We start from the raw sequence: 25,535 nt of genomic DNA, 5'->3' as shown, positions 1-25,535 counted from the left end.
TTTGCATTAAGGCGGACATACACATTTAGATTTTAGTCTTCTTCCAATGAACGTTTGGAGATCGATCAGAAACTAACATTCAGATTGAATTGTAGGATAAAGCACTAAAAATAATAAATCGGAGAATGTTCTGAACATGAAATAATATACACCAATCGTGCAGTGCCCACACAGTCCAAAACTACGCTTTGTACTTTTCTTTACTTTAGCACCTTTCTAATGTGCCACACAGTCTGGATGTGGGTTGAACATAAGCTGGTTAGTGTAATGTTGGCTTTTATTTATTGACCTGCTTATCTCTAGTCAAAGACTAAAAATCCTGACCCATAACATACCACCGATGTCGGATAAGAAATCTCTAGATCATTTACTGCCCATTAACCTTGTGATTATTTGACAGATTTGTTGGATTGCACTGAAATTGGTTGTTAGGTTAACATGTATGGGCCTCCTTTACAAAGGCACATTGGAGGATTGCGCCAGAAGATAAACAAGCTGTTTGCATGGAATTTCACAGCTGCTAGAAATTAATGAAATCCAATGATTTGCAATAAATGTAGTAATTGCAAGCTGTGTGATTGATGTTTTGTAGATTTCCAGTATCTCTGATATTAGCAAACAGTCCCATTTCTGTGCCAGCTTCTTACTCAGAGATCTTGGCAGGGTCCCCATACATATTTAATGTTTGCAACAACAGCAAATCTGTGTATCTGCTAATAGGAAGAGCCACTATTCCACCTACATGTACAGATATTGTCCCAATACAGGGTTTCGCATGATATTCCGTTTGCATATAGAGGAAATGCTCTGGACAGATATTATTATGCCCTGGGTACTGGCCATTTTTGCTAATGGAAAGTCTGATTGCAGACTCCAGGTTAAAGGAGAACAAAAGCCTAACTAAAAAAGCAGCGCAGACATTATGTTTTGGGCTTCTGTACCAGCCCAAGGCAAAGATGGCCCTTTAGCAGGGAAGATCTGTGCCTCCAAAGATTACCCAGTAGCTCCGCATCTTCTCTTCTGCTGATTCTATGCATATGCTCTGTGCTGCTGTCACTTATATATATATATACATACATACATACATACAATATAAATGTCACAATATAGGGCTAACTAATAATTAATACAGATAATTACAATATGGCAGCTCAGCAACCAGTGCAATTAAAATGATAATTTAATAATCAGCCCTGTAGCATCAGCTTTTATGAAAGGCCAACCTCATCGTCTGCTTGATAATTTGTTACAACCCCAAAGCTTAGCTTCTCAAAATCTGCTCAGAGCGCACTGAGCACGTGGGTGTGACAGACACTTTCCAAGATGGGAAGCTCCTGTGACAAGTTTAAAGTCCTGGATCATTGTTGCTATTAACATGCTGAAACTTTAGGCTGGTGCAGTAAACACAGAACATAAAATAAAGCATTTTTAGCCATATTCATTTTTAGGGTTCAGTTTTCCATTAAGAAAATTTGTATGTGTCCATCTTACTATAACAAAGGTACAATCTTTCTAATCTAGATGATTTGAAGATTGATCTTTTATACTAACAATCCAACTGTATTTGCAATATAGCAGCCTTTATGTTTATTGCTGATCCAGTCTTATGACCATCAGTGTGGTATGGCAAACTATCTATCCTGCAGTGACAGTCATTCCAAATCTCCTGATGTGTGTGCTATGTACTTCCTCAGCTTCAGTACCTTACAGAATCACTAATTTGATATCTTTGCTACAACTTATGTCTCAACGTGCTATCCTAATACTGCCAGCCACACCACATAATAACTTCCATATTGAATCTATTTATTCTATAAAATTCAACTGGTACTGGAATGAAGACCTTCTTGGCCAGCGTTGAGTATCACACTAGTCTAAGCTCCTCAGACAAGCCAGGCAGTATCTATAGTGATGCTCTTTAGACAAACATCTTGCTACATGTTGATAAATGTGGCCAAACATTTCATATTTTCAGGATATTTTTCTGCGTCTGGAAAACCAATTTTTATTGTGATGAGTTGCACATCTGGAGTTCTTAAGGCTGAAAGCTGAGTGGCATACTTCCCGCTGTGAGGAGAAAATCCATGTCTAGCGGAAAAAAGAGAGGCTTTTGTACAGCAGAATGAGACTCCTATTCCTTATTGTTCATATGTTATGGTAATAAGCTTGGTATTATCTCTAATACAAAAAGCAGTAAGGAATGTGAATCATTTATACAGTTCCAGACTGGCAAACTTTGTATTCAACACCTACCAATGTATTCATAGTCATGTGGGCCACAATTTGGGATGAAAAAAATTACAGACCCGCGACCCAGACCAATTGCCTGCCTAAACCCTGGGCACTCTCCCCTGACCTTCCCACCCAATTGCGGGTGCAAGGGAGAATGCAATGTGCACGCAAGTCAGAGTCAGCTGTAAATATGAAAAAGAACGGCACATAATGTATACAGTGTATTAGACAAATATTAGACAGATATTTTCCCTTTAGCCTAACCACTGGACGCACATATCAGACATTCTTTGATATTGTTGCTTCTGATTCAGGTGACTGATAAATGCTGTTTGCAGCAGATTTCAAATTCAATACTTCAATCTTAGTCCATCCCTAATTAAACCTTTGCTTCTGATACATGGTTATCTCTTGATAAGTTAATCAGCAGCAATGCAGCAAAAAAATACATATTTATTATACCTCTTTTGCTTGTTCAGAATGATAAATACACAAAGTTTGCCTTGCTTTACTTGGTCAAAGGTAGGGAACATTTTCTCACCACTGCAAGATGAAAGCCCCGTAGAAAATGGTCGTATCCCAGGATCCCAATTCCAGGGTGTAGGCGCTCTTTAAGACTTCATAAAAAGGCATGTAGCAGACAAGTCTTGCCTTTAAGAATGATGTCCATTTCTTCTGTAAGATTTTCTTGCCACCCATGTCATCCTAAAACATGAAACAAACAGGGAGACTCAGTTCTCATGATACTGCAATACTCCACTTTCACACTGTCCCTGAAACACAAATACAGATTAAATGGATCAAACACTTGTCTGAATCATGCTAAGGCTGAAGCTATGCGTAGCTGATCCAGCCACCTGGTATTTCAGGGCAATTTTATGCTTGAACAACATAACTGCAATGGTCAATAACTGGCTTAGAAAGATAATTCTTTCCAGGCAAGGCAGCCTCAGTAACAAAAGAGCAGACATTTTCAAACCTCTCAGGCTGGAAAATCTCTGTCTACTGATCTAAAATACTTGTTTATGGGTTCTATATTTCACCAATATTATTAATTAATTCACTGTAACTTTATTCAGTCATGAAATAACCATACAATAGTTTGTCTGTGCATAATAAGGGCATGATGTTGAGACTAAAATATGATTAAAATGTGTCTTTTCTTGCAGTCTTGTAACTAGTAAGTTGGCATAATAAATGGGGTAAGCTCCCCAGCTGAAATTTTGCTTGAGTGCAGTCTCTATTTCTGCTTTGTTCTATACATTGTAACTAGTAAGGCAATTCCAAATTAATTATTTAACCCTACCATTCTATGCGTAGCAACAAATGCAACTTGATCTATGTCCATTTACAGAGATTTGACCCATTCATTCCCAGGTATTTGTTATGATAAATCTATTGAAGCAATATGCTTTAAGGCTAATATTACCCTGTAATCTGTTCCTTCGTATATAAAACACCATCATCAGATGGAGGTGAGGAACCATGAGAGCTCCATGTCATGCTGGCTGATCAGAACCCTGCTCCTTCCTGATGAGCGCCAAGCCAGTCTGTAGCTGGAACTTGATCTGGAACTTGGCTGTAATTTTAAAACCCAGTGAATTAATCTGTAGGGTTTCCATGGAAGCAGAACATGAGTACAGGTGGCCATACATGGGTCAACCTTCCAGTTATTCGAAAGACCGACTCACCAGCTGAATTGAGACACTGTATGACTTGGCCATTTATGCACTGGCTTTTCGGACAGCACCACAGAGATTAATTGGTCCCTTTCATTTCTATAGGCACCAGCACTGAACTCAAAAACAGAGCAAGGCCTATCTGAGACGATGCAATCTAGGGTAAAAATGATCAGCAAAGTGACTGTGTGTCTTTTATCAAAGACACGGGTCCTGTACCCGACCCAAACTGGCTATCCACACCAGCAATGGCAATAACTGTAGTACTGCACTGCTGTCTGGAGAGATCTTTGCCCCTTATAAGTGCAAAAGTGGACAGGATAATCACTCTGGCTAAAGAAGAACAAACAAACCATGTAACTATGAACCTACCTAGGTATATGAAATCTAAAATTGTGTCAAAAACAACATAGAACAAAAATGCTTTGGATAAAAACAACTTTTAATATGTTATAGAATGCCAAATTCTAAGCAACTTTTTAAGTGGTCTCCAGTTTTTGAATATTTACCTTCTTCTTCTGACTCTCTCCAGCTTTCAAATGGGGGTCACTGACCCCAGCAGCCAAAATACTATTGCTCTGTGAGGCTACAAGTTGATTTTTTTTAACTTTTTATTATCTTTCTATTAAGCCCCTTTACTATTCATATATCAGTCACTCTTCCAAACAACTCCCTGCTAACTAAGGAAAATTAGACCCTAGCAACCAGATAACTGCTGAACTTCCAAACTGGAGAGCTGTGGAACAAAAAGTAAAATAACTAAAAAAAAATACCAATAATAAAAAATCAAGACCAATTGCAAATTGTCTGAGAACAGCACTCTTTGCATCATACTAAAAATGTTCTCAACGGTGAACAACCCTTTTAACAATGGGATTATCAGCACAAACAGACCTGGTTCCATTTGGAGAATAACATTTCATGGTACTTAAAGGGAAAACTATACCCCCAAACAAACTAGGTCTCTATAAAAATATATGCATGAACCAGGTGATTTGTAAAACCCTGCTTCATCTAAATAAACCATTTTCATAAAAATATGCTTTTTAGTAGTTTGTGCCATTGGGTAATCCTAAATAGAAAATTGCCATTTTAAGAATAAAGAGCCACCTGCTGGGTTCATAGGATTCACAGTTCACACAAACAAGCCAAGGCACACATACATGCTAGGCCCTATCAGCCAATGACTGGACAGAGTTCTGACTTTTGCTCCCACACTACTTCCTGTTACAGTTAACGCTGCATTATTTCCTGTCAGCTGATCTCTGAGGGAGCACACGGACTGTCGCTAAATCGTGGATCAAGGGAAAGGATTTAAAAGTGCAATATTTACTGATATATATATAGTCCAGTTTGGAGAGATTCTTTAATTGGTCACTTAATATAAAATAAACTATCTGTTGGTTAAGTATTCATTCTGGGGGTATGGTTTTCCTTTAATCAAATTATAACCTTGCATACTAACAAGGTACATGACCCATTTACAGAAACTGGGGATGCTGGGAGTTGTAAAGTGCAATATCAGATCTGCTATACAGATACTATACTTGCTCAGATCTGGGGCCTGATCGGAACAGCTGCACTAATGCAGAAGGATAGGAAAGGATTTAGCTCACAAAGCCATGGCAGCCAGTTCGACTCCTGAATTAGTGAACCAGAACCATGACATTTTCCTTTTTTTTTTTCTTTGCAAGGCCCATATCTTAAGAATTTCAAAAGCTTTCATTTATCAGTACTTTTAGTTGACAAGTAGGAGAGAGGTATTTTTCTCCAAATATGCTTTGAGCAGGGTTGTTGGCTGAAACACCGGCATTCCTTTATACAAAAACATTCCCCTATTTTGGAATTGTATGCGTTAGACAAGAATGATATTGAGAAAGACATGTTATCAAGCTGTTAGGAGTGAGGAATGAAAGCTGGGTGCGTGTCTGTTCCTCGCACTCTCGAACACTAGGCTGCTGATGACTGCCTGCTGATTGCTAAGTGACAACTTACAAGGGGGAAACCTAAGGCTGAGATAGTTCAGCACGTACTGTTAAAGGTATATGCCACCCCGATAAGAAAATAAAAAATTAATATTCTGACCATGAGGTGTCCCGAAAAATGTCAAAATATAATATTTCTAGCCTGCACGTCAATGAAAGAGGCAGTGACTTGCCTGTGGTTGTTTTTGCTGCACTCCCCAAAAGAAAAATTACAAGCAGTGGCTTAAATAGAGTCACCCCCTCCATCTAGATTAGTGATCCCCAACCAGTGGCTCCAGGGAAACATGTTGCTCACCAACCCCTTGGATGTTGCTCTCAGTGCCCCCAAACCAGGGAGTTATTTTTGAATTCCTGACTTGGGTTGAATAAAGACAAGATTTACTACCAAATAAAGCCTCCTGTAAGTGTGCACAGAGGCCCCTAATAGCCAATCTTAGCCCTTATTTGGCACCTCCATGAAATTTTATGATGCTTGTGTTGCTCCCCAAGTCTTATTACATTTGACTGTGGCTCACGAGTAAGAAAGGTTGGGGACCCCTGATTTAGACGGACCCCTCCCATAACTGTAATTATAAAACAGTACCTTGTGCTTGATCCCAACTAAGATATAATTAATCCTTATGGGAGGCACAACAATTCTATAGGGTTTATTTAATGTTTAAATATTTTTAAGTTCACTTAAAGTATGGAGATCCAAATTATGGAAAGACCGCTTATCCAGAAAACCTTAGGTCCCGAGCATTCTGGATAACAGGTCCCATACCTGTAATACACTTACTCTGTGACCACAGCTATATAACTGCTTTACACTGCAGGGGTGAGTCATTGCTATTGAATACACATAGGACAAGTAACAGAACAATTTCAAGATTATAAAAAAAAATCTGCAAATCAGACTGAGATCAAAAAACAGATATTAGAACTCAATAAAAACTATTTTTAAAAAAAAGTAGAGCCATAAAGTGGCAGTGCACAGCATGTTGATTAAACATGGCCGGTTGTTATGAGCAGGTTAATCTCCTGTATTGTTATAATTCAAGCAAAGTCACACAATGTTTAGGTTGAAGAGTGCATGAAGCACAAGCTGCTGAAACAGTCTGGAATGCCTCTGGAGTCTGGTAATTTAGGGGTATTGAGAAGCTTATTTTACAATTCATCTTCTGCTTTCATCTGACAGGCCGTTCAGTCACAGCAAATTACTTACTGCTACTTATCCACAAAATCTGTATAAAGTTTGAAATGAGATTAAAAACAATATCCAGAAACACTTGTGTGGGGTATGTGTGTGTTTTCATATTTTAGGCTGTCTAACCGGTGGGCATTGAAAGAGTTTTTGGCTAATAGCATAGGCTTGAATATTACTATGGATCTGGATCACTCTTCCTGAATAGCTTAGAAGTTAGTGTTCCAAATGAGGTCATATGATTCTTGCACCTTGTATCCTTGAGCACTTGGGTCATACCTTTCTATGGGTTTGTGTGACCTATCACTTTATGAACAAACTGTTCCTACACCTAGACATAAGAACGTCCCAATTACTTTGCTTACTGATTACTAAAGAGGCTCCATAAAGCAGAATTTTTTCTTTTCAAGTCAGCCTTGGTCACATTCATTAATAGTACCATGCACTCCTTGCTGTTCTGAATACATGAATACATCTTCTAGCTTCCCTTGCCAGAAATACTGAATCTTTTCTTGGAGCAAGTTTTACTTTCCACTATATAAATATTAAACATTCATCCAGAAAAATAAAAGAAAAAAAAGCAAGACATATCTTTGTTACACAGTAATATTAATCAGCAGTGCTTTGCAATATAACAATTGGTTGTTTAATAGAAAGAACTGTATTGTAAGGAGTTTGACCATAAGGCTTCACTGCCGCAAATAGACGCAGAGCATGAAGACATACGTTTCTCTAATATAAAAACCTGATGTAACATTAACTCATAGCTGTGCGGCAGTGTGCCTGGCTAGGATACCAATGTTCTCTCTCTGTAAAACCAACTTTGTACAAAGTGTCCATATAAGGTCTCCTTCTCCTATAAACATGCAGGGAGCTTAAAAGGGAAAAAGAGAAGAAAAGGAATCTAAAGCACATTTCACAACACCCAAGAAACTGCAGAACTTGGACGTGATTTCATAAGGCTGATTCCATGATTTCATAATGTTACAGGAGCTGCCATCTGCCTTGGAGTCACAGGGCAAATAGCAAGATGGGCAACCTCCTCCGGGAATCCCTTTGACATCAATAGTGGTAGGATAGAGGTTTTGCCCCAGTCAGCATGACGCTGAGTGGGAAACTGCTCCCAAACTAGCTCCAGGTTGGAGTGGAGTACAAATACAAATACAAAAATGGAGTACAAGGTATGTGATCGGATCTTTAGAAAGTTCTGAACTACAGCAGGTCATCTCCCATAGACTCCATTTTAATCAAATAATTCAAAATTTAAAACATTTCCTTCTTCTCTGTAATAATAATAAAACAGTACCTTGCACCTGATCCCAACTAAGATATAATTAATCCTCACTGGCGGCAAAACAATCCTCTTGGGTTTAATTCATGTTTTTAATCATTTTTAGTAGGCTTAAGGTAGGAAGATCCAAATTATGGTAAGACCCTTTATTTAGAAAACCCAGGTCCAAAACATTCAGGAGAACAGGTGCCATACTTGTACTGGTCTATGTAAAAGATAAATAGAGCCCTGCTTCTTAAAGCTTGCAGTCTACATACTGTAACTAAGGAAGTATGAACCATGAATAAATAAGGTGAAACACCAATCCAGTTACACGTATATGCTGTATGCGGCCCTGTGCCCTGGGGCTGCCTAGCAATGCCTCCGTACCCTCCCAAATGGCTGCAGCAATAGCATGTCTGACCCTGCATATTGTATGTAAGTTAAAGGAATCTGTAAATTAAGACACACATTCCATTGAAAGTTATTACTGGCACTATTGCTAATGTTTTTACCCCATTTACACAACCTCCACAAACTGGAGTGCATTCCCCTTATATACCCAACCTCAAAATCTGCCGCACAAACATCTGAAATACTTACAAAGATACTTAGCATTGACTGAAAAGAAAAACACTGAATGTGGAGAACAGAAACCATAACATATGAGATTGGCAGTCCCCTATGTTTGCACTAGATAGGTAGCGAGAGGGTGGTTACAGTCCAACAGGTACATACAGGGAAAGAACATTCAACTCCCTTACCACAAAGCCATATAAGAGGGGAATTCTGCCGGTAATTACACCCTGCTGGGAATCACTGCTGTGCACCAGCACAGGCACACCCACATGCTTAATAATGCAAAGAAAGGTTTAGTGGCATGGTACCAATTAGGTACAACCTTTACTAAAACCACTAAAAAATTATATGTATGCATGTTGCCATTTATAATCAAGTGGATAACACTGGTGCAGTCAAACAGGGATAGGAAAGGGTGTAAATGCGACCCGCTAAACAGAAAGGCCTCATGTCCCTGTAGCAGATCGCTTACTTTTTTTCCCTGGATATCCTAAATACTGCCTGCAGTCTCTGATTTTCCTAAATACTATATTTCTTCTATTGCAGCCGCCATGTTGGATAATCATTAAACATGGCGCCGTGTAAGTTACTGCGCATGTGCGAACCTTCTCCCTCCCCTAGACGCAAGCGCGACCTACTCTACCCGAGCTCTCCTGCTTTGTGAGATGGAAAGTGCGCTCACAGTCTATGTTATATGCGCATGCGCTTTCTGAGTAGCTGGTCATAGTGTCCGTGCAGGAGCGATGCATTCTGGGAATCTTCACTACACAGCTCAGCGTTTTTTCGTCCTGTTTGGCTTCTGATCTTCTGAACGACTGAAATATGGGGAGACTTAAGGGCACTATTGAGAGAACTGAAGGTATGCCTGCAGCTTGAGATTAACTCTTTACTAGCCTTTTCTTCTCCGTTAAGCAAAAGAACTGCAAAAAGGGGGCATGTGATTCTTCCCTTCATATTCTGTTTTATGTGCTTTTCACTGGCACGAGAGCCCACTGTAATAACTTTTACCCATGCGTACCTGTAACATGGGTGGGGTTAGAACTAACCTGTAGCTTAGAGCTTTCTGGACTTTTAGGTCTACTATGAGGTGCAGCATATTGTCAGGGCTCCTCTTAGATATTAAGAAGGTAATTGACCTTGATGTACCAACGTCTATGCTGGACCCTGGATTGCCACATTTCTGGAGATGAATTCTGACCTCCCTATATTTTTAAGTTTCTTCCCTATTATTAACATTGCCACCAAGCATTGATGACAACCACTGGCCAGGTCAGTAAAATTTTGGCTAGGTGGAGAACCTGGCTGACACCCCTCCCCCCCAGCTACTGCTTCCTGACCTACTGGGGGGCCAGCACCACAGCTTGGCAACCACTGCCGTAGCCAATCATAAACGGAGATTAATGCTTCTCCACACCAAACTGCAAGACGATCTGTTTATCCATGCATATGATCTATTCTTACCATGTAAAAAAAGATAAAGGCACAAAGGGCATACATGCTTTATCGGTTGTACATTTTTAATACATTTTCAGAAGATAAATCAGAAATGACCAACCTGCAGCCCCCCCAGCAGTGTTGGGACTGCAGCCCCCCCACCTTTGGACCAAAAGGAGAGTGCTGGTAGGGAGAAACAGCTGAACAACAGCTGGATGGTTACAGTTTGAATATCCCTGCCTTACATAATTCTTACATCTTAGATTAGTAATGCTTAGCATCTCCGTATTGCTAAGTTTAGCCCCGTGGAGAGGTAACTGAATAAGAATCCTGATTTGCATTGTGTGCGCAATTGCTCTAAAACAACAATGATTACATCATCTTGTAAACTGCAAAATTCCAAGGACTAGGCTGCATCCACAGTGGAACTTTGGGTTTGGAACATTGCTATTCCATAATATTTCCCCTTCTTTCAGAAGCCAGTCTGAAACTACTCTACTCATTCAGGCAGCAAGTTAGTCACTCTATGGGAATTTTACAATTTTACAGAATGGCTGTTCTCCCTGACAACAAGTATGGGGGAACAGAGAACCCCATTTATTCCCATCATGTGCAATTCTCCTGCGGGCAGTAAAGTCACTTCTATTTAACATGAAAGTGCTGGCACAGAACATTAGTTCAGTACTCTACCTTGAATGTGTGTTATACCACAGGAGTTATTGCAGCCTGGGGTGCCTTTTAAATAAGCAAAATAAAAGTGGTAACACTGTGAAAAGTTTACATTTACATTTACTCACCCAGAACATATGTTCTCTGTGGGAACATGCAATGCTAATGGGACCGAGGTCAAATAAATAAAATTTACTAGCTTTAAGACTTATATCACACAGGGATATACATTATATTGCTAAGATCCCAGACAAACTGCCTGTACAATACTACATGGTACTACTAATGGTATTATAATATAAGATATATATAATATAAGACCCCCCTTTGCTGCTATATCAACCATTCTTTCTCTGGGAGGGATTTCCACTCGTTAGTACTGGTGGCTACTTTACTGGTGGCATTTACTTCCATAAGAGCATCAGTAAGGTTGGGCACTGATGTTGAAAATCAGGCCTTTGTCACAATCAGCAGTTCTATTAGTCCCAAACGTGTTCAGATGGATAGAGGGCTTTATGCAAGTCAGTCTAGTTCTTCCACTGTCCCTGTATGCTGTAGCCTTAGGGCAGGGGTACACAGGGAGATTAGTCACGCCGCGACAAATCTTCGCTGTTGCGGGCGACTAATCTCCCCACAATGCCATTACACTGGCTAGAATGTAAATCGCCAGTGGCATGGCAAACGTGGCGCCACGATTTGTTGAAGTTGCCCTGAAATGAAACTTCGGGCGACTTCAGCAAATCGTGGTGCCGCCTATGCCACCCCACCAGCGATTTAAATTCTAGTTTGTGGGATGGCACTGCGGGGAGATTAGTCGCCCGCGACAATGAAGATTTGCGACTAATCTCCCCATGTGTCACTGCCCTTAAGGTTAGCTTTCAGTGAAACAAGGGGCTTCCACACCAAATCATGAAAAGCAGTCCTAGACCAATTTGTATTCTTCACCTGGAAGCCACCAAACCCATACATGTGCAGAATCTGGTCATCTGTCACTCTAGTTCTCCATAAGATTTGCGACTAATCTCCCCATGTGTCACTGCCCTTAAGGTTAGCTTTCAGTGAAACAAGGGGCTTCCACACCAAATCATGAAAAGCAGTCCTAGACCAATTTGTATTCTTCACCTGGAAGCCACCAAACCCATACATGTGCAGAATCTGGTCATCTGTCACTCTAGTTCTCCATAATTGCCAATCTGCTTTGATGTGATGAGACCAGAGGTTTATCATCTAAATATCTCAGTAGGGGGGCCACACACACCAAGGATCTTACCGTTGGTCTTAAATGAATCAAAATGTATAAGAAATTGATGTTTATGGTTAGCATTGCAGTCTGTTAATATTATATACGAGGAGAATAAATGTATTCTGCGCTCTTTTGTGTCTCGAGTATCTATCATTGCAAGACACAGTCAGCCATTACCACTACAACTTTTATCCAGTCGCAAGTCCGATCATCCTCTCCTAATTGAGACAGACCCAAATTCATCTACATCGTGTTATTAGATCAGACCAGGTACCAAACCCACTCTTCTGCATTGGTCTTTGAAGGATACTGGACTTCATATTTCAACAACAGGTAGAGGTCTTAGGATAATGGAATAAAGTTATGTTAAAGAAATACTGTTATGGGAAAATATTTACTTTACTGCAAGTTGGAGTGATATCACCCCCCTCTCTTTCCTCCACAGCAGAACAATGAGAAGGGAACAAGATAGCAGCTCCCAGTAGGGAGCACTCAATAGTAAAAAATCCAAGTCCAGCTTGGGACTCCTCCAGTTACATGAGAGTAGAAGAAAAAATAAATTTGTTCATTCAAGAATAAAATTTAAATGGCAGAGTGAATAATTTACTATGTAAACAGTGTAATGTAGAAATAAAAAGTACCCCATAAAAATCATGACAGTATCCCTTTAAATGAAATCCTTAAACCCATGGCTTACAGCTATTAAAAATGTGTTTGTTATATAAATTCCAATTAAACTCCAATCCTGCCCCTTCCCAAGTAAAACTGAACATAAAATTGCTGTCAGTGAAACTGAAATGCCTAACTTATCCTGAAAACTATGGAGTGTATGGTCATATTCAGATGATCCATCTGGTCACTGAAATGTTGCCTTAAATGTCCCATGTTGTGAAATTAAACAGCAAGAGGAAATGTTCTAGATAAGAAATAAAATTCTTTACCAGCTGTCTGAACTATAAAATATCCTATCTGATGGCATGTAGCACAACAATAATACGATCATTTAGAGAACATTGCTTTATTGAATTTTGTAAATCTGTGTCTTGTTTTAAGACAATGCAGTTGAATTGCTTCTTGAATTAATGATTACATTTTAATAATCATAGAACTCTATAAGACTCTGTGCTATTACAGATTAAACGTGTGTGCACAAATGTCTGTTACTAAGATAATATTTACTTTCTACTGCAAAAAATAGCCCCAAAGCAGGTTGTATATATGTGTTGGGGATAGAATACGGTTAATAAAATCTGCTCTTTCGTACAATTTTCTTCACTCTATTTTAAGCTCAGACAGTGAATCTGCTATCACCTATTCGCTTAGTAGTAGTTCTATAATATGAATAAAGACAATTCAGCAAATTCACTAAATTCCTAAAAAGAAAAATATTGATAGCTGCCACTTAATGAGGTGTTTCACTTCTAAATTAACTTTTAGTATGATGTAGACCAGGGGTGGCCAATATGTCGATCGCAGTCCACCAGTCGATCCCCCGTGGATTTCTGATGGACCGCAATGAAGCCGGGGATGTGGACGTGCTGTGTGAATGCGTACATTCACACCGCACTTCCGCATTTCGCGGTCGTTAGTCGATCGTGGAGGATACTAGGAGGGAGCTGGAGGATACTAGGGGGGAGCTGAAGGATGCTGGGGGGAGTTAGAGGATACTAGGGGGGAGCTGGAGGATGCTGCAGGGGGTGCGGCCAATAGTATGGGGACACTGGGGGAGAACCAGCAATGTTTTAGGGGGCCCTGGGCTGGCTAGCAATGTTTTAGGGGGTCCCTGCCCTGGCACCACTGCAAAACATAACACCTGGCTACCAATGTTTTAGGGGGGCCCTGGCTACCAATGTCTGTGTGTCCTTTGTACTGATGGGACATTATTCAGTTCTGGCGATTTTCTGAGTTTTGAATTGTTTAGAAATGGGTATTAGAGATGCTGAGGGTCAATATGTAGCATGGGATGCTTGTGCTACACTGAGTCTGTCATGATATACAGGTGCCACAGTGTGTAATTAAATCCTTAAGGCCACAATATGTCATAAAATGATTGGGGCCACTGTGTCTGTCTTCTGGTGTACTTTGTGCATGTTATGCTTTTCAGGTGTGGTTTTGTAAAATGGGCCTATTTTTGGGGTGTGGCCATAAAGTGGGCGTGACCTGATATTCTTGTCCCTCCTTCTACTTTTCAAATGTTGGGAGGTATGCTTGGGGTACTGCCCAGGTCCAAATTTGTCCACTACAGTTAAATGTGCCCCATATGTAAGATTCCTCCTACATGGCAAAAACCAGAAGTTTCAGAAGAAATCAGAAGTTTATCTGCCTGCTTCCTAAGGCCAATGTGTGACTGGGGCAGACCACGGGGACAGCGATTGAACTGAATGCTTGAACTTCGCCTGCTAAAGTTTGTCTGCTATGTTGGAACTATATTTATAAAGAGTGGAGGCAAAGCTCTCTCCCAAAAAGCTATGCATTGCATGTGAATACATTAATGTCAGACTTGAATAAGCGCACTACAAACAACCCCCCTGCAGTAAGTGGGGTGTACCCATTCCAAATGATCCCTCATATCTTGTGGAGCTAAAGCAAACTGGCATGTGATGCAGAGAACCTTGGTAAGGGTAGTGTGAAGTTGTTTGTGTTCAACAGGGCAATAAATATTGTAGTGACTCTATCGCTAAGGAACGGGTACTCCCTTAACATCATAACGATTATTAATTACATTTGGTGAGAAAAGATATTCAAACAGGTGTGTGACCATAAAACACCTACACAAAATATCCTGAACTTTCCCAAGCCTCTTAGACAAATATGAGATATTGCTGATAAAGCTTTCACTCCCCTGGTCAAATTTCACAGTTGCACAAACATGTAAGTTGTTAATCTTTCTAAATTACATAAATATCATATAACCAAGGTAGAAGCTGAATAGCAGGAATAGAGGGGGCAGAGACTGCAAGCAGGATTATGGCAAATTGCAATTTTCTTTCTTTACAAATATTCCAAGTAATAATTGGCTGAGATACAACCCAAAAAGCTGTGGTTATGGCACATGCAGGGCATGATCAGTGTAGAACAGAGGCCAATAGCAATTCTTTATGTCAAAGGATCTGTGCTACTCCCTTATTTAGCTGCACCTCTAGTATTACAAAATTGCCTGGGTAGTTGGTTAAGTGTATGTTTCAGGCTGATACATATATATCATCTTGCGAATAATTGCAAGTTGGGCCTGAAAATCTAAAGGCTCAGTAATAATTGCTATATTTTGTGAAGCTATTACAGGTATGGGATCAGTTATCTGGAAACCAGTTAATACAAGCTCTGAACTATGGGACTCCATTTTAATCAAATAATTTAAATTTTTAAAATTGATTTCCCTTTTCTCTGTAATAATAAAACAGCACCTTGTACTTGATCCCAGAGAGATATAATGAATCCATACTGGAGACAAAAAAATCCGATTGGGTTTATTTTATGTTTTTATTTTTTAGTAGTGATCCAAATTACAGAAAGATCCCTTATCTGGAAAACCCCAGATCCCAAGCATTCTGGATAACAAGTCCCATACCTGTACATTACTCAGTGACAAGGAAATAATAATGCAAAGTGGGGGGGGGGGGGGGGGGGGGGCTGGGAAAGGCAAAGTTACTAGATACGAAGGTGATCTGACCCATTGCTTGTCACATTGTGGCACTGATATAAAATGTTAGCATTAGAACTGCCTAATAAAGCAATAATAATCAATACAGTCTATTATCTTCTATTATCAGTTCTGTAACTGTTCCAACTGGATGAAATATAACCAGAATTCACCTTAAAAATGAATTCTACAGCAGTGGGCTGTTTTCACTCAATGAAGGGTTGACAATACCAGTTACTCTACTTTATCTGTCCTTTATCTACTGTATAAGGCTTAAAGGGGACCTGTCATCCAGACATAAATCGCTTCATAATAAAGCCCTTTTCAAATTTAAAAAGAAACTCATTTTTTTTATTACAACATCCATTCCTGTTATAAAAGCATTTGAAAATTCCTAAATTGCCTTCTCACTTTCACTTTCATTTTTGCACTTCCTAGATGTCACTGCACTCCTCACATCCCCCCCCCCCCTCCTTCTATAATTGTGTACTCTGTGCAAGGGAAAATGTATCAGGCCCTCTTTCTGCCACCTACACAATATTTTGGGATGTTACAAAGTTTGCCCTGATAATAGCTTCCACAAAATGGCTGCCACCTGCTTGCTGTAATTATGAATTCCAAAAGAAGAAGAAAACAAATAATATTTACTTGATTTATATAGTGTATTCAACTTTGTTCTGCCAGACAAAGTTTTTTGAATTATTTCTTAGGGTGACAGGTCCCCTTTAAAAAATGAGCATGACTGGAGTAATGTCATATATTTTATCCTGCCATAGGGGCATAATTTGCAGTCTACCATGAAAATCGCAGATTCTCCATTAAAAATATAACTGCTAGCTGCTTCTGAAAACAACAAAAGAAGGCTTTCACATGCTTAAAGATGAAATCTATTCCAAATAATGTTTAAGGCTAATCCATGCCAAACGGCACTCTCCTATATTATAAATGTGCAAAGCCTTCTCTATGAATATACTTGCAATGGAATTTGCTTTTTGCTTTCATGCAGCTTAAACTCTGGCCTACAATCCAAATGTCAACCACAAAGCTCAGCAGGTGCAAGACAAGCTATCTCTGCAGAAAGTCTGTTAAAAAAATCAGATCACCTACTATTGATATAAACATAAAGAAACTGCATCACTGGTAGGTCAAACAATTGACCACTACACTTCTTCTAAAGGGAAACAAAGCAAAGAGAAGTTAAAATCAGAACATGTTTTTCGACGGTGTGAAAATATCCATTTGCAACAAAAATAACACCAACAAGATTTTGACAGTTCATTATATCCTGTGTATGTCAGCGGGGAATGTGTCATGGGCTGCTCACAGCCTGCTGCCCCCATGGATGATCTAAGAGCCATGTTAGGGGGTCAGTGACCTCCAGCACTGACTGCTTTACTAAGCTCAGCTGTAAGTTTAATAATGTGCAATAATAGAGCAGATTCAGCATAAAATGGAAAAAAAAGGGTAACATGACTTGTACTTGTGTGGCAGCCAGCAGAATTTACAGATAGGAAAGTAGAGTTTGCACTGAATGATACATAGGTCTAGTTTAACCACCCAAAGTATGACTTCAATTCAGGAAAAGCTATCTCATGGTTTATCACATGAAAACTCAACTGAAGCCTATGAGGGATAAACTGGAACTGAATTAGGAGAAATGAGTTTTCACATAATAAACCATAAGATAACTTTTTCTGAACTGAAACTGTCCCAAAGTGTACAAAGTCGCAGTTAAAGTGACACTGGCAGCTTTTAAAATATACTTGATCACGTGCACATTCCACCTTTGTATGTGTCAGTAAATCTGGATCAGAGGTATTTTGACAGAATTACCCTATTTAAGAAGGAGAGGTGCCAGAAGTTTAACTTTTGTTTTTTATTATTTTTTTCACAGAATTTGGGAAACAGTGGCAAGAAGCAGTTGTGAGGGGGTTAAAGGATTAGAATTAAACAAAAGGTTAAACCACTGGGCACACAGTGATGTGATGAAATGGTTCTTTTCAAGGTGAACTCTGGCTTCCACACTAAAATATGTTAAAGAGCCCCACACAACACAAAAAACCCTAATATACCTATCACTGTAATCTGTTTCTTCAAAAAGTATAAGTATATACTATTTTATATGCTAAAATCCAGGATGCAGGCTGAGGACAGTAAACTACTGACACATGTTTTTTTTGAGTCTCAAATTAGTCATCCAGATCAGTTGTAGAACAGGGGGCCAGGCTTAGGTAACTGTATTATTAGATTTAAAATAATGAAAAGGCTGCATATTTTTTAACTGATGTATATAGCAAAGTTGTTTGAAATGAGCTTTTCATAAAGCTTAATTTGTGTTTGGGTGAAGTTCCCCTTTAAGTTATAATCATCACTCCCTGATGTCACATTAAGTAATTTATAACAAAGGTATAGCAATTTAGATGCCTCTGGTGCATAATAAAGACAACAGTTCCACATTCTTTAAGTCGTGGCTCTAAAAAAGCTTTATGATTACTGTTTTTTTCTTACCTTGCACACCCGTGCTACACTTGCCGTCTTGCTGCCGAGGAAAGCGGAGTTCTCTTCTACAACTTTTTCATTAAAGAAATAATAGATTTTATCATCATCCCCCACTTCAACGTTCATGCTTTCCTGAACCAGAGCAGCAGACACGAACTCGGGATCTACAGAAGAAAATCCCAGGAGTTAAATCATTTTTCTGACAGCTTAGAAGACACACTGACAATGCGAACCATAAGGAATGATGCTGTTAAAATAATGAGTTCACTTGAAAACAATGTGTAATAGTGTGTAAATCAAAGTAGTTCTCAAAAAATCTATTCATTTTTCTTACATGTTACTTGGCCACAAGGGGTCCACTGGAATATTTATTGGCTCTTGGTGATCTTTCTATTGATACAATATTTTCGACTGCAGAACCGAAAATATTGTATCTCCCACTCCCATGATGTTTTCTCACAAATAAATATTACCATTTTATATCTTTTTTGCCTTAATGTCATTGAAGATATGAAAGATCTATGATCTGCAAGGGGTTTGGATTTTCAATATTCCCCCAGTAGCAGAATAAAGCTAGATGTTTTTCTAGGATGGAAGAGAAGGAACACTAGAATAGAAGAAATGTTTCAGCAAACAGCAATACAGGGAGCCCATTAACATGGCATTAGGACTGGATATGAAATGAATTGTCTATTTAAACTCCTGATGGTGTGAAAAGCCATTTTAATCTGAACTTAATAGACTGGACATTTTCAACATATAAAGCAGCTGAACACCCAGTAATATGTAGCCTGTAAGAGCCTTGCAGGAATAGGCAGTTATTGGTACCAGGAGGAAATGGGCATCAGACCCCTGCACCAGAGATCTGTATATGGATTTATTATTGATATGCATGAAGAACTCTGCACCCAAGTCTGTTTTGGGAACATTTTTATTATATCCTGTACGGTTTTTGTGCATTATATAGTGCCATGTCTTAACATCTACAGATGAAGCGCAGGTTTTCCCAAAACTTAACTAGTTACAAGATAACACAGGCTATCCTGTTGTGTTATCTCGTGCCATCTCCCTGCTGTGTCAGGGGAAAAAAAGCCTTCTTAGGCTGTTATTCTGTTTTTAGACAGCAGGTGGTGCCTGGAAAGTAACGTTAACATGCACAGTAGGGGGTCCATTTTGACACCAGACTTCTCCAGCCTTATCTTTTTTCTGGAATGTGGGAAGTGCTAAGAGTGATTAAGATTATCCCCTGGTAAAAGCAAATAGAGCACTAGTCTCTCCTGTGGGTAATTACACACTGGGCTGTTTCTGGGCAAATCCAGTTGGTACAACGTATATCAGGCGCATAATCATATATTTTTAATACTGTAGTTTGGCATTTTTCCCTCCTCTTTTCACATTATGCAATTTTGTTTTCCTCAATCATTTAACTATTAGAGTTCCCAGATCCCTGCAAAGAATGGGCCCAGACAATACATAAGTTCCCTTTTCTCTGTAATAATAAAACAGTACCTGTACTTGATCCCAACTAAGATATAATTACCCCTTATTGGGGCAGAACAGCCCTATTGGGTTTATTTAATGGTTAAATGATTCCCTTTTCTCTGTAATAATAAAACAGTACCTGTACTTGATGCCAACTAAGATATAATTACCCCTTATTGGGGCAGAACAGCCCTATTGGGTTTATTTAATGGTTAAATGATTCCCTTTTCTCTGTAATAATAAAACAGTACCTGTACTTGATGCCAACTAAGATATAATTACCCCTAATTGGGGCAGAACAGCCCTATTGGGTTTATTTCATGCTTAAATGATTCCCTTTTCTCTGTAATAATAAAATAGTACCTGTATTTTATACTGGGTTTTTTTTGTGGTTAGGATGGTTTTGAGAGAGGGCCATTTGTATAACTTAGCCTGCAGCCTTGTGCTTTATATGGGCACAGAACCCCTCAGTGACTTCTAAAATCCTTATCATTTACAGTAGGGGGTACATTATCCCTTATCATACATGAGTGATACTCAGAGTTCCTGTATAACTCAGCCTGCAGCCTTGTGCTTTATATGGGCACAGAGCCCCTCAGTGACTGCTAATATCCTTATCATTTACAGTAGGGGGTACATTATCCCTTATAATATACGAGGCCTGCAGCTTTGTACCTTTATCACAGAATGCCTCCAATATCCCTTTTAATACATAAGAGATTATTACAGCCATGTTTTTCATTTATAGTTATTAAGGTTAAGGCCACAGGCAGTGACAGCAGCTTTGGACAAGTATAAATGATAAATAAAGCAGACATTATCAATAGTTAAGAAATATATCTTTCCACAACTTGGGACAACCTATCTGTACTGAACCCAGTGAGTTTCTTAAGCCCTGTAGGCAACACTGACACCCAACACTGCACCACACCATACCTCCCAACATTTAAAAATTAAAAAGAGGGACAAAAGTATATGCTGCGCTAAGTGATGCAATATTTTTTGACCACGCCCCTCTGACCACACCCATATTACAAAACACCCCCATTTTCCATGGTTGGAATGGCAGCATCAGACAGACCGAGTGCACTAGTGTTTTAACTCTTTTACTGCCAACGACGTATGGCATACGTCGTGGCAGTAAAAGGACTTAAATGCCAACGACGTGTCCCATACGTCGTTGGCATTTATGCGCAGCTCTCTGCAGCGGCGGCATGTGCCGCCGCTGCAGACAGCTTCTATCCATGACAGCCCCCCTGGGCAACGTGCCAGGGGGGCTGTCATGAGGGTCCTGCAAGACGATCGCTCCTGCTTCCTCCTTCCCCCCTGCCGGCCGGCCCACTGAAGAGGAGGCGATCGGGTCTTCAGGACAGGTAAGAACTTTTTTTTTTTTCATTTACACACTTACATACATTTATACACACTTACATACATTTACACACACTTACAGCACACATTTTAGCAGTTTTTTTTTCATTTTTCACACTTTTATACACTTATTTACACTCATATACACAATTACACACTATAACAAAACTTTTACACATGTACACACATGTATACACAAACACTTTGGTTTTTGTTTTTTGTTTTTTTCATTTTGCCACTTTGTTTTTAGTTTCTTTTTGACAGCGTGACTATTGGATCAGATATTCTGACCACTAATTACACTGTCATGTGACTTATTTTGTTGTTTCACTGATTTGCACAATTTTTGTGGTTTTATCGCATTTTATCCCTGTATAAGTGTTCCTAATCTGTTTTTAGCGTAGCTTTGCCAGGTGTAACTTTGGTGTACAAAAATAACTTTGCCTATTTTGAATTCATCAGAATGTGTACTTTCCAAAAATATATGGTTTCCTGGGGCTCTCTGTATAGTTGGGGGGGGGGGGGGTTACGGCACATAATACACTGACAGGGGGCTCTGTGTGCAAATGCTGAGCTGGCAGGCGAGAAATCCTTATGCGCTATTTTCATTTCGGGGTCAGTACATACCGCAGACTTTGGTATATCTATGCATATTGGGCATCAAACTGTTCAGTAGGCCTCTGGTGTTCCTATTTGGGGTGATTTGCCTTTATCTGATCTTTATCAAGAAATTGTGAGAGATAAATGCGGCAAATTGCAACATTTTTATGCGATTTTCTAAATGTCATATAAATCTGCAAACTTAGGAAAGCTTTACAGCTTGGTACTTTGGAGCAAAAAGAAATGTTTACCCATTATAGATTCGGGGGGATGTGTACTTTCCAAAAATATATGGCTTTCTGGGGTGAGCGTACTTTTTTTGTAGCATTATCCCACATAAAGGATGTAAATGTGTTGATTTTGCAGGAGCTGAAATGATACATCATATGGGGGTATGTTCCCATTGGGGCCCCTACATGCCACATACTTAGCTAAACCTATACATATTGGGCATCAAACTGTTCAGTGGACCCCTGGCGTTCATATTTAGGGTATTTTATTTGGTTACTTTATGACCTGTAGGAGATAAGATACTATAGACTGGAAGTTTTGAAGCAATTTTTAAAAAAAATCACAAATTTTGATAAAAACCAATAACTTTAGGAAAGCATTGCGACTTGATAGTTTGGAGTAGACAGACAGTTCTGCCTATTCTGTATTCCCCAGAATCTGTTCTTTCCAAAAATGTACAATTTTCTGGGATTAACCTTCTGTTAGTGGAAATTTTGTCCTTGAAATCTAAGGTATGCCGCTTTCTGGAGCAGTGCTTTGGAAATTTGGTAATGTACTGCTGGGAGTTTTTGAGAAATCTCCATAAAACTATATATATTTGGTATTGGCACGTTCAGGAGACATGGGACTTTACAAATCAGTTGTATATTCGTGCATAAAATAATTTTTGTTTCTAGTATGTGTGTTTATATTATGGAAAATTAGATTTTTTTTGCATTTTTAGACATTTAGAAGCCTATATCTTGTTACAGAATTGGAATTACACAAAAATTCTACCATATTTTGAAAGCTTAGGTTGTTCTGAAAAAAACGATATATTGTTTTCCTGGGTAAACTAAAAGTCCCCCCGAGGAAAGGCCCCTAAAGTGAAACAGTGCAAAATGTTCAAAAACTGTCTGGCAATACAAGTTCCGCTTTGACCAAAACAGCTGGCAGTAAAAGGGTTAATAGCTGGCATCATAAATCATGAGCTGCCCTTGAAAATACAAAAAGGAGGAGGCCAGGACGCGCCTGTGGCCATCAATGGTCCTTCATAGTTCAATTCCCTTGGTGCGTCTGCCTCTATCAATGGGGCTCAATGCTGATACCATTTCTGATACATGCCCTACCTAAGGCATCAGCTTTGAGACCCAAGGAAGCTCAGCTGCCAGGGCGGGACTCGAACTCCAAACCTTACGGGGTAGGAATCGAACTCCAAAGCCAACGGGGCAGGAATCGAACTCCACACCCGGCGATGTAAGGGCGTGCGCTCTACCACTTCGCTATCCTTCCTCCTCCCACTTGTAACATGTTTCTTCGTAATCTTGTCTTCTGCATATTGGCGGTTGGTGTATCCTAACCGACTGACTGAAACACTCAGGGTTAGAGCCTGCTGCTTGCCCCAAGCCCTATATAACTAGGGGGGCTGTTATAGTAGGGGGGAATGAATCCTCCATTTATCAACATTCTCTGGGGGGAATGAATACAAGGGTATAAGTTTTACCCCCGGGGCAAGAGAGGTCCCCAAATTTGCCCCATTGACTTATGATGGGGATTTTGTCAAATAACTAGTTTGTCGTAGACCCATGAATGAGGTGTTAAACTGTGCGGCTAATTCGAGAATGGGGTGCAATGACTTTTCTGAGGGGTGGGCAGTTAATTGCCCCAGCAGGGGGCAATTATCCGCCCATAGACTTAACATTGAGACCAACTTTGACTGAGTCCCGCACCATTTTTGGTAGACCCATGAATGAGGTGTCAAACCGTGCGACTTATTCTGGAATGGGGTGCTATGACTTTTCTGAGGGGTGGGCGGTTAATTGCCCCAGCAGGGGGCAATTAACCACCGTTTGTCGTAGACCCATGAATGAGGTGTCAAACCGTGCGGCTTATTCGGGAATAGGGTGCTATGACTTCTGTGAGGGGTGGGCAGTTAATTGCCCCAGCAGGGGGCAATTAACCACCGTTTGTCGTAGACCCATGAATGAGGTGTCAAACCGTGCGGCTTATTCGGCAGTGGGGTGCTATGACTTTTCTGAGGGGTGGGTGGTTAATTGCCCCAGCAGGGGGCAATTATCCGCCCATAGACTTAACATTGAGACCAACTTTGACTGAGTCCCGCACCGTTTTTTGTAGACCCATGAATGAGGTGTCAAACCGTGCAGCTTATTCGGGAATGAGGTGCTATGCCTTTTCTGAGGGGTGGGCGGTTAATTGCCCCAGCAGGGAGCAATTAACCACCGTTTGTCGTAGACCCATGAATGAGGTGTCAAACTGTGCGGCTTATTCTGGAATGGGGTGCTATGACTTTTCTGAGGGGTGGGAGGTTAATTGCCCCAGCAGGGGGCAATTAACCACCGTTTGTCATATACCTATGAATGAGGTGTCAAACTGTGCGGCTTATTCGGGAATGGGGTGCTATGACTTTTCTGAGGGGTGGGCGGTTAATTGCCCCAGCAGGAGCACGTGTTTTGCCACGCCAAGCACCACTCACATTTTCTTCAGGAAATATACCTATCTAGTTATTATTATTGCCGTGGTAAAACTCGTGCCCCTGCTGGGGCAATTAACCGCCCACCCCTCAGAAAAGTCATAGCACCCCATTCCTGAAAAAGTCGCAAGGTTTGAAACCTCATTCATGGGTCTACAACAAACGGTGCGGGACTCAGTCAAAGTTGGTCTCAATGTTAAGGCTATGGGCGGTTTGACAGTAAGTGCCCAGCTGGTATATAATACAGGATATATCCTCTGAGCGCTGTTACCCCCTGCTGGTATATGTGCCACACCTCTCACAACTCTGGTCATGCCCATTCCCACACGTTGTGTCTCAACCCTTTCTCCTTGTAGACTGTAAGCTCTTTTGGGCAGAACCCTCTTCACCTCTTGTATCGGTTATTGATTGCTTTATTTGTTACTCTGTATGTCCAATGTATGGTGCTTGCCGTGGCAAAACTCGTGCCCCTGCTGGGGCAATTAACTGCCCACCCCTCAGAAAAGTCATAGCACCCTATTCCCGAATAAGCCGCACAGTCTGACACCTCATTCATGGGTCTACGACAAATGGAGGTTAATTGCCCCCTGTTGGGGCAATTAACCGCCCACCCCCTATAAAAGCCATATCACCCCATTCCTGAATAAGCCGCACAGTTTGACACCTCATTCATGGGTCTACGAAAAATGGTGCGGGACTCAGTCAAAGTTGGTCTCAATGTTAAGTCTATGGGTGGATAATTGCCCCCTGCTGGGGCAATTAACTGCCCACCCCTCAGAAAAGTCATAGCACCCTATTCCCGAATAAGCCGCACAGTTTGACACCTCATTCATGGGTCTACGACAAACGGTGGTTAATTGCCCCCTGCTGGGGCAATTAACCGCCCACCCCCTAGAAAGGTCATAGCACCCCATTCCCGAATAACCCACACAGTTTGACACCTCATTCATGGGTTTATAAAAAACGGTGGT

General features: G+C 40.3%; 1 protein-coding gene across 2 annotated transcripts in view; it reads right to left on the bottom strand.

Moving 5' to 3' along the window:
• The window catches only part of sema4g (semaphorin 4G), a 145,441-nt gene that overhangs the window by 32,200 nt on the left and 87,706 nt on the right, over positions 1–25,535 (bottom strand). For both annotated transcript variants that reach the window (XM_031906658.1, XM_002938721.5), the window contains exons 8-9: positions 18,423–18,577; positions 2,774–2,937 (exon numbers count right to left, since the gene is read on the bottom strand). In XM_031906658.1, coding sequence (XP_031762518.1) covers positions 2,774–2,937; positions 18,423–18,577 — 319 coding nt within the window. The remainder of the gene's footprint in view (positions 1–2,773; positions 2,938–18,422; positions 18,578–25,535) is intronic.

Source organism: Xenopus tropicalis, chromosome 7 (assembly GCF_000004195.4).
Source record: "Xenopus tropicalis strain Nigerian chromosome 7, UCB_Xtro_10.0, whole genome shotgun sequence".
Lineage (NCBI taxonomy): Eukaryota > Metazoa > Chordata > Amphibia > Anura > Pipidae > Xenopus > Xenopus tropicalis.
This window is presented reverse-complemented; position numbering and strand designations above follow the sequence as displayed.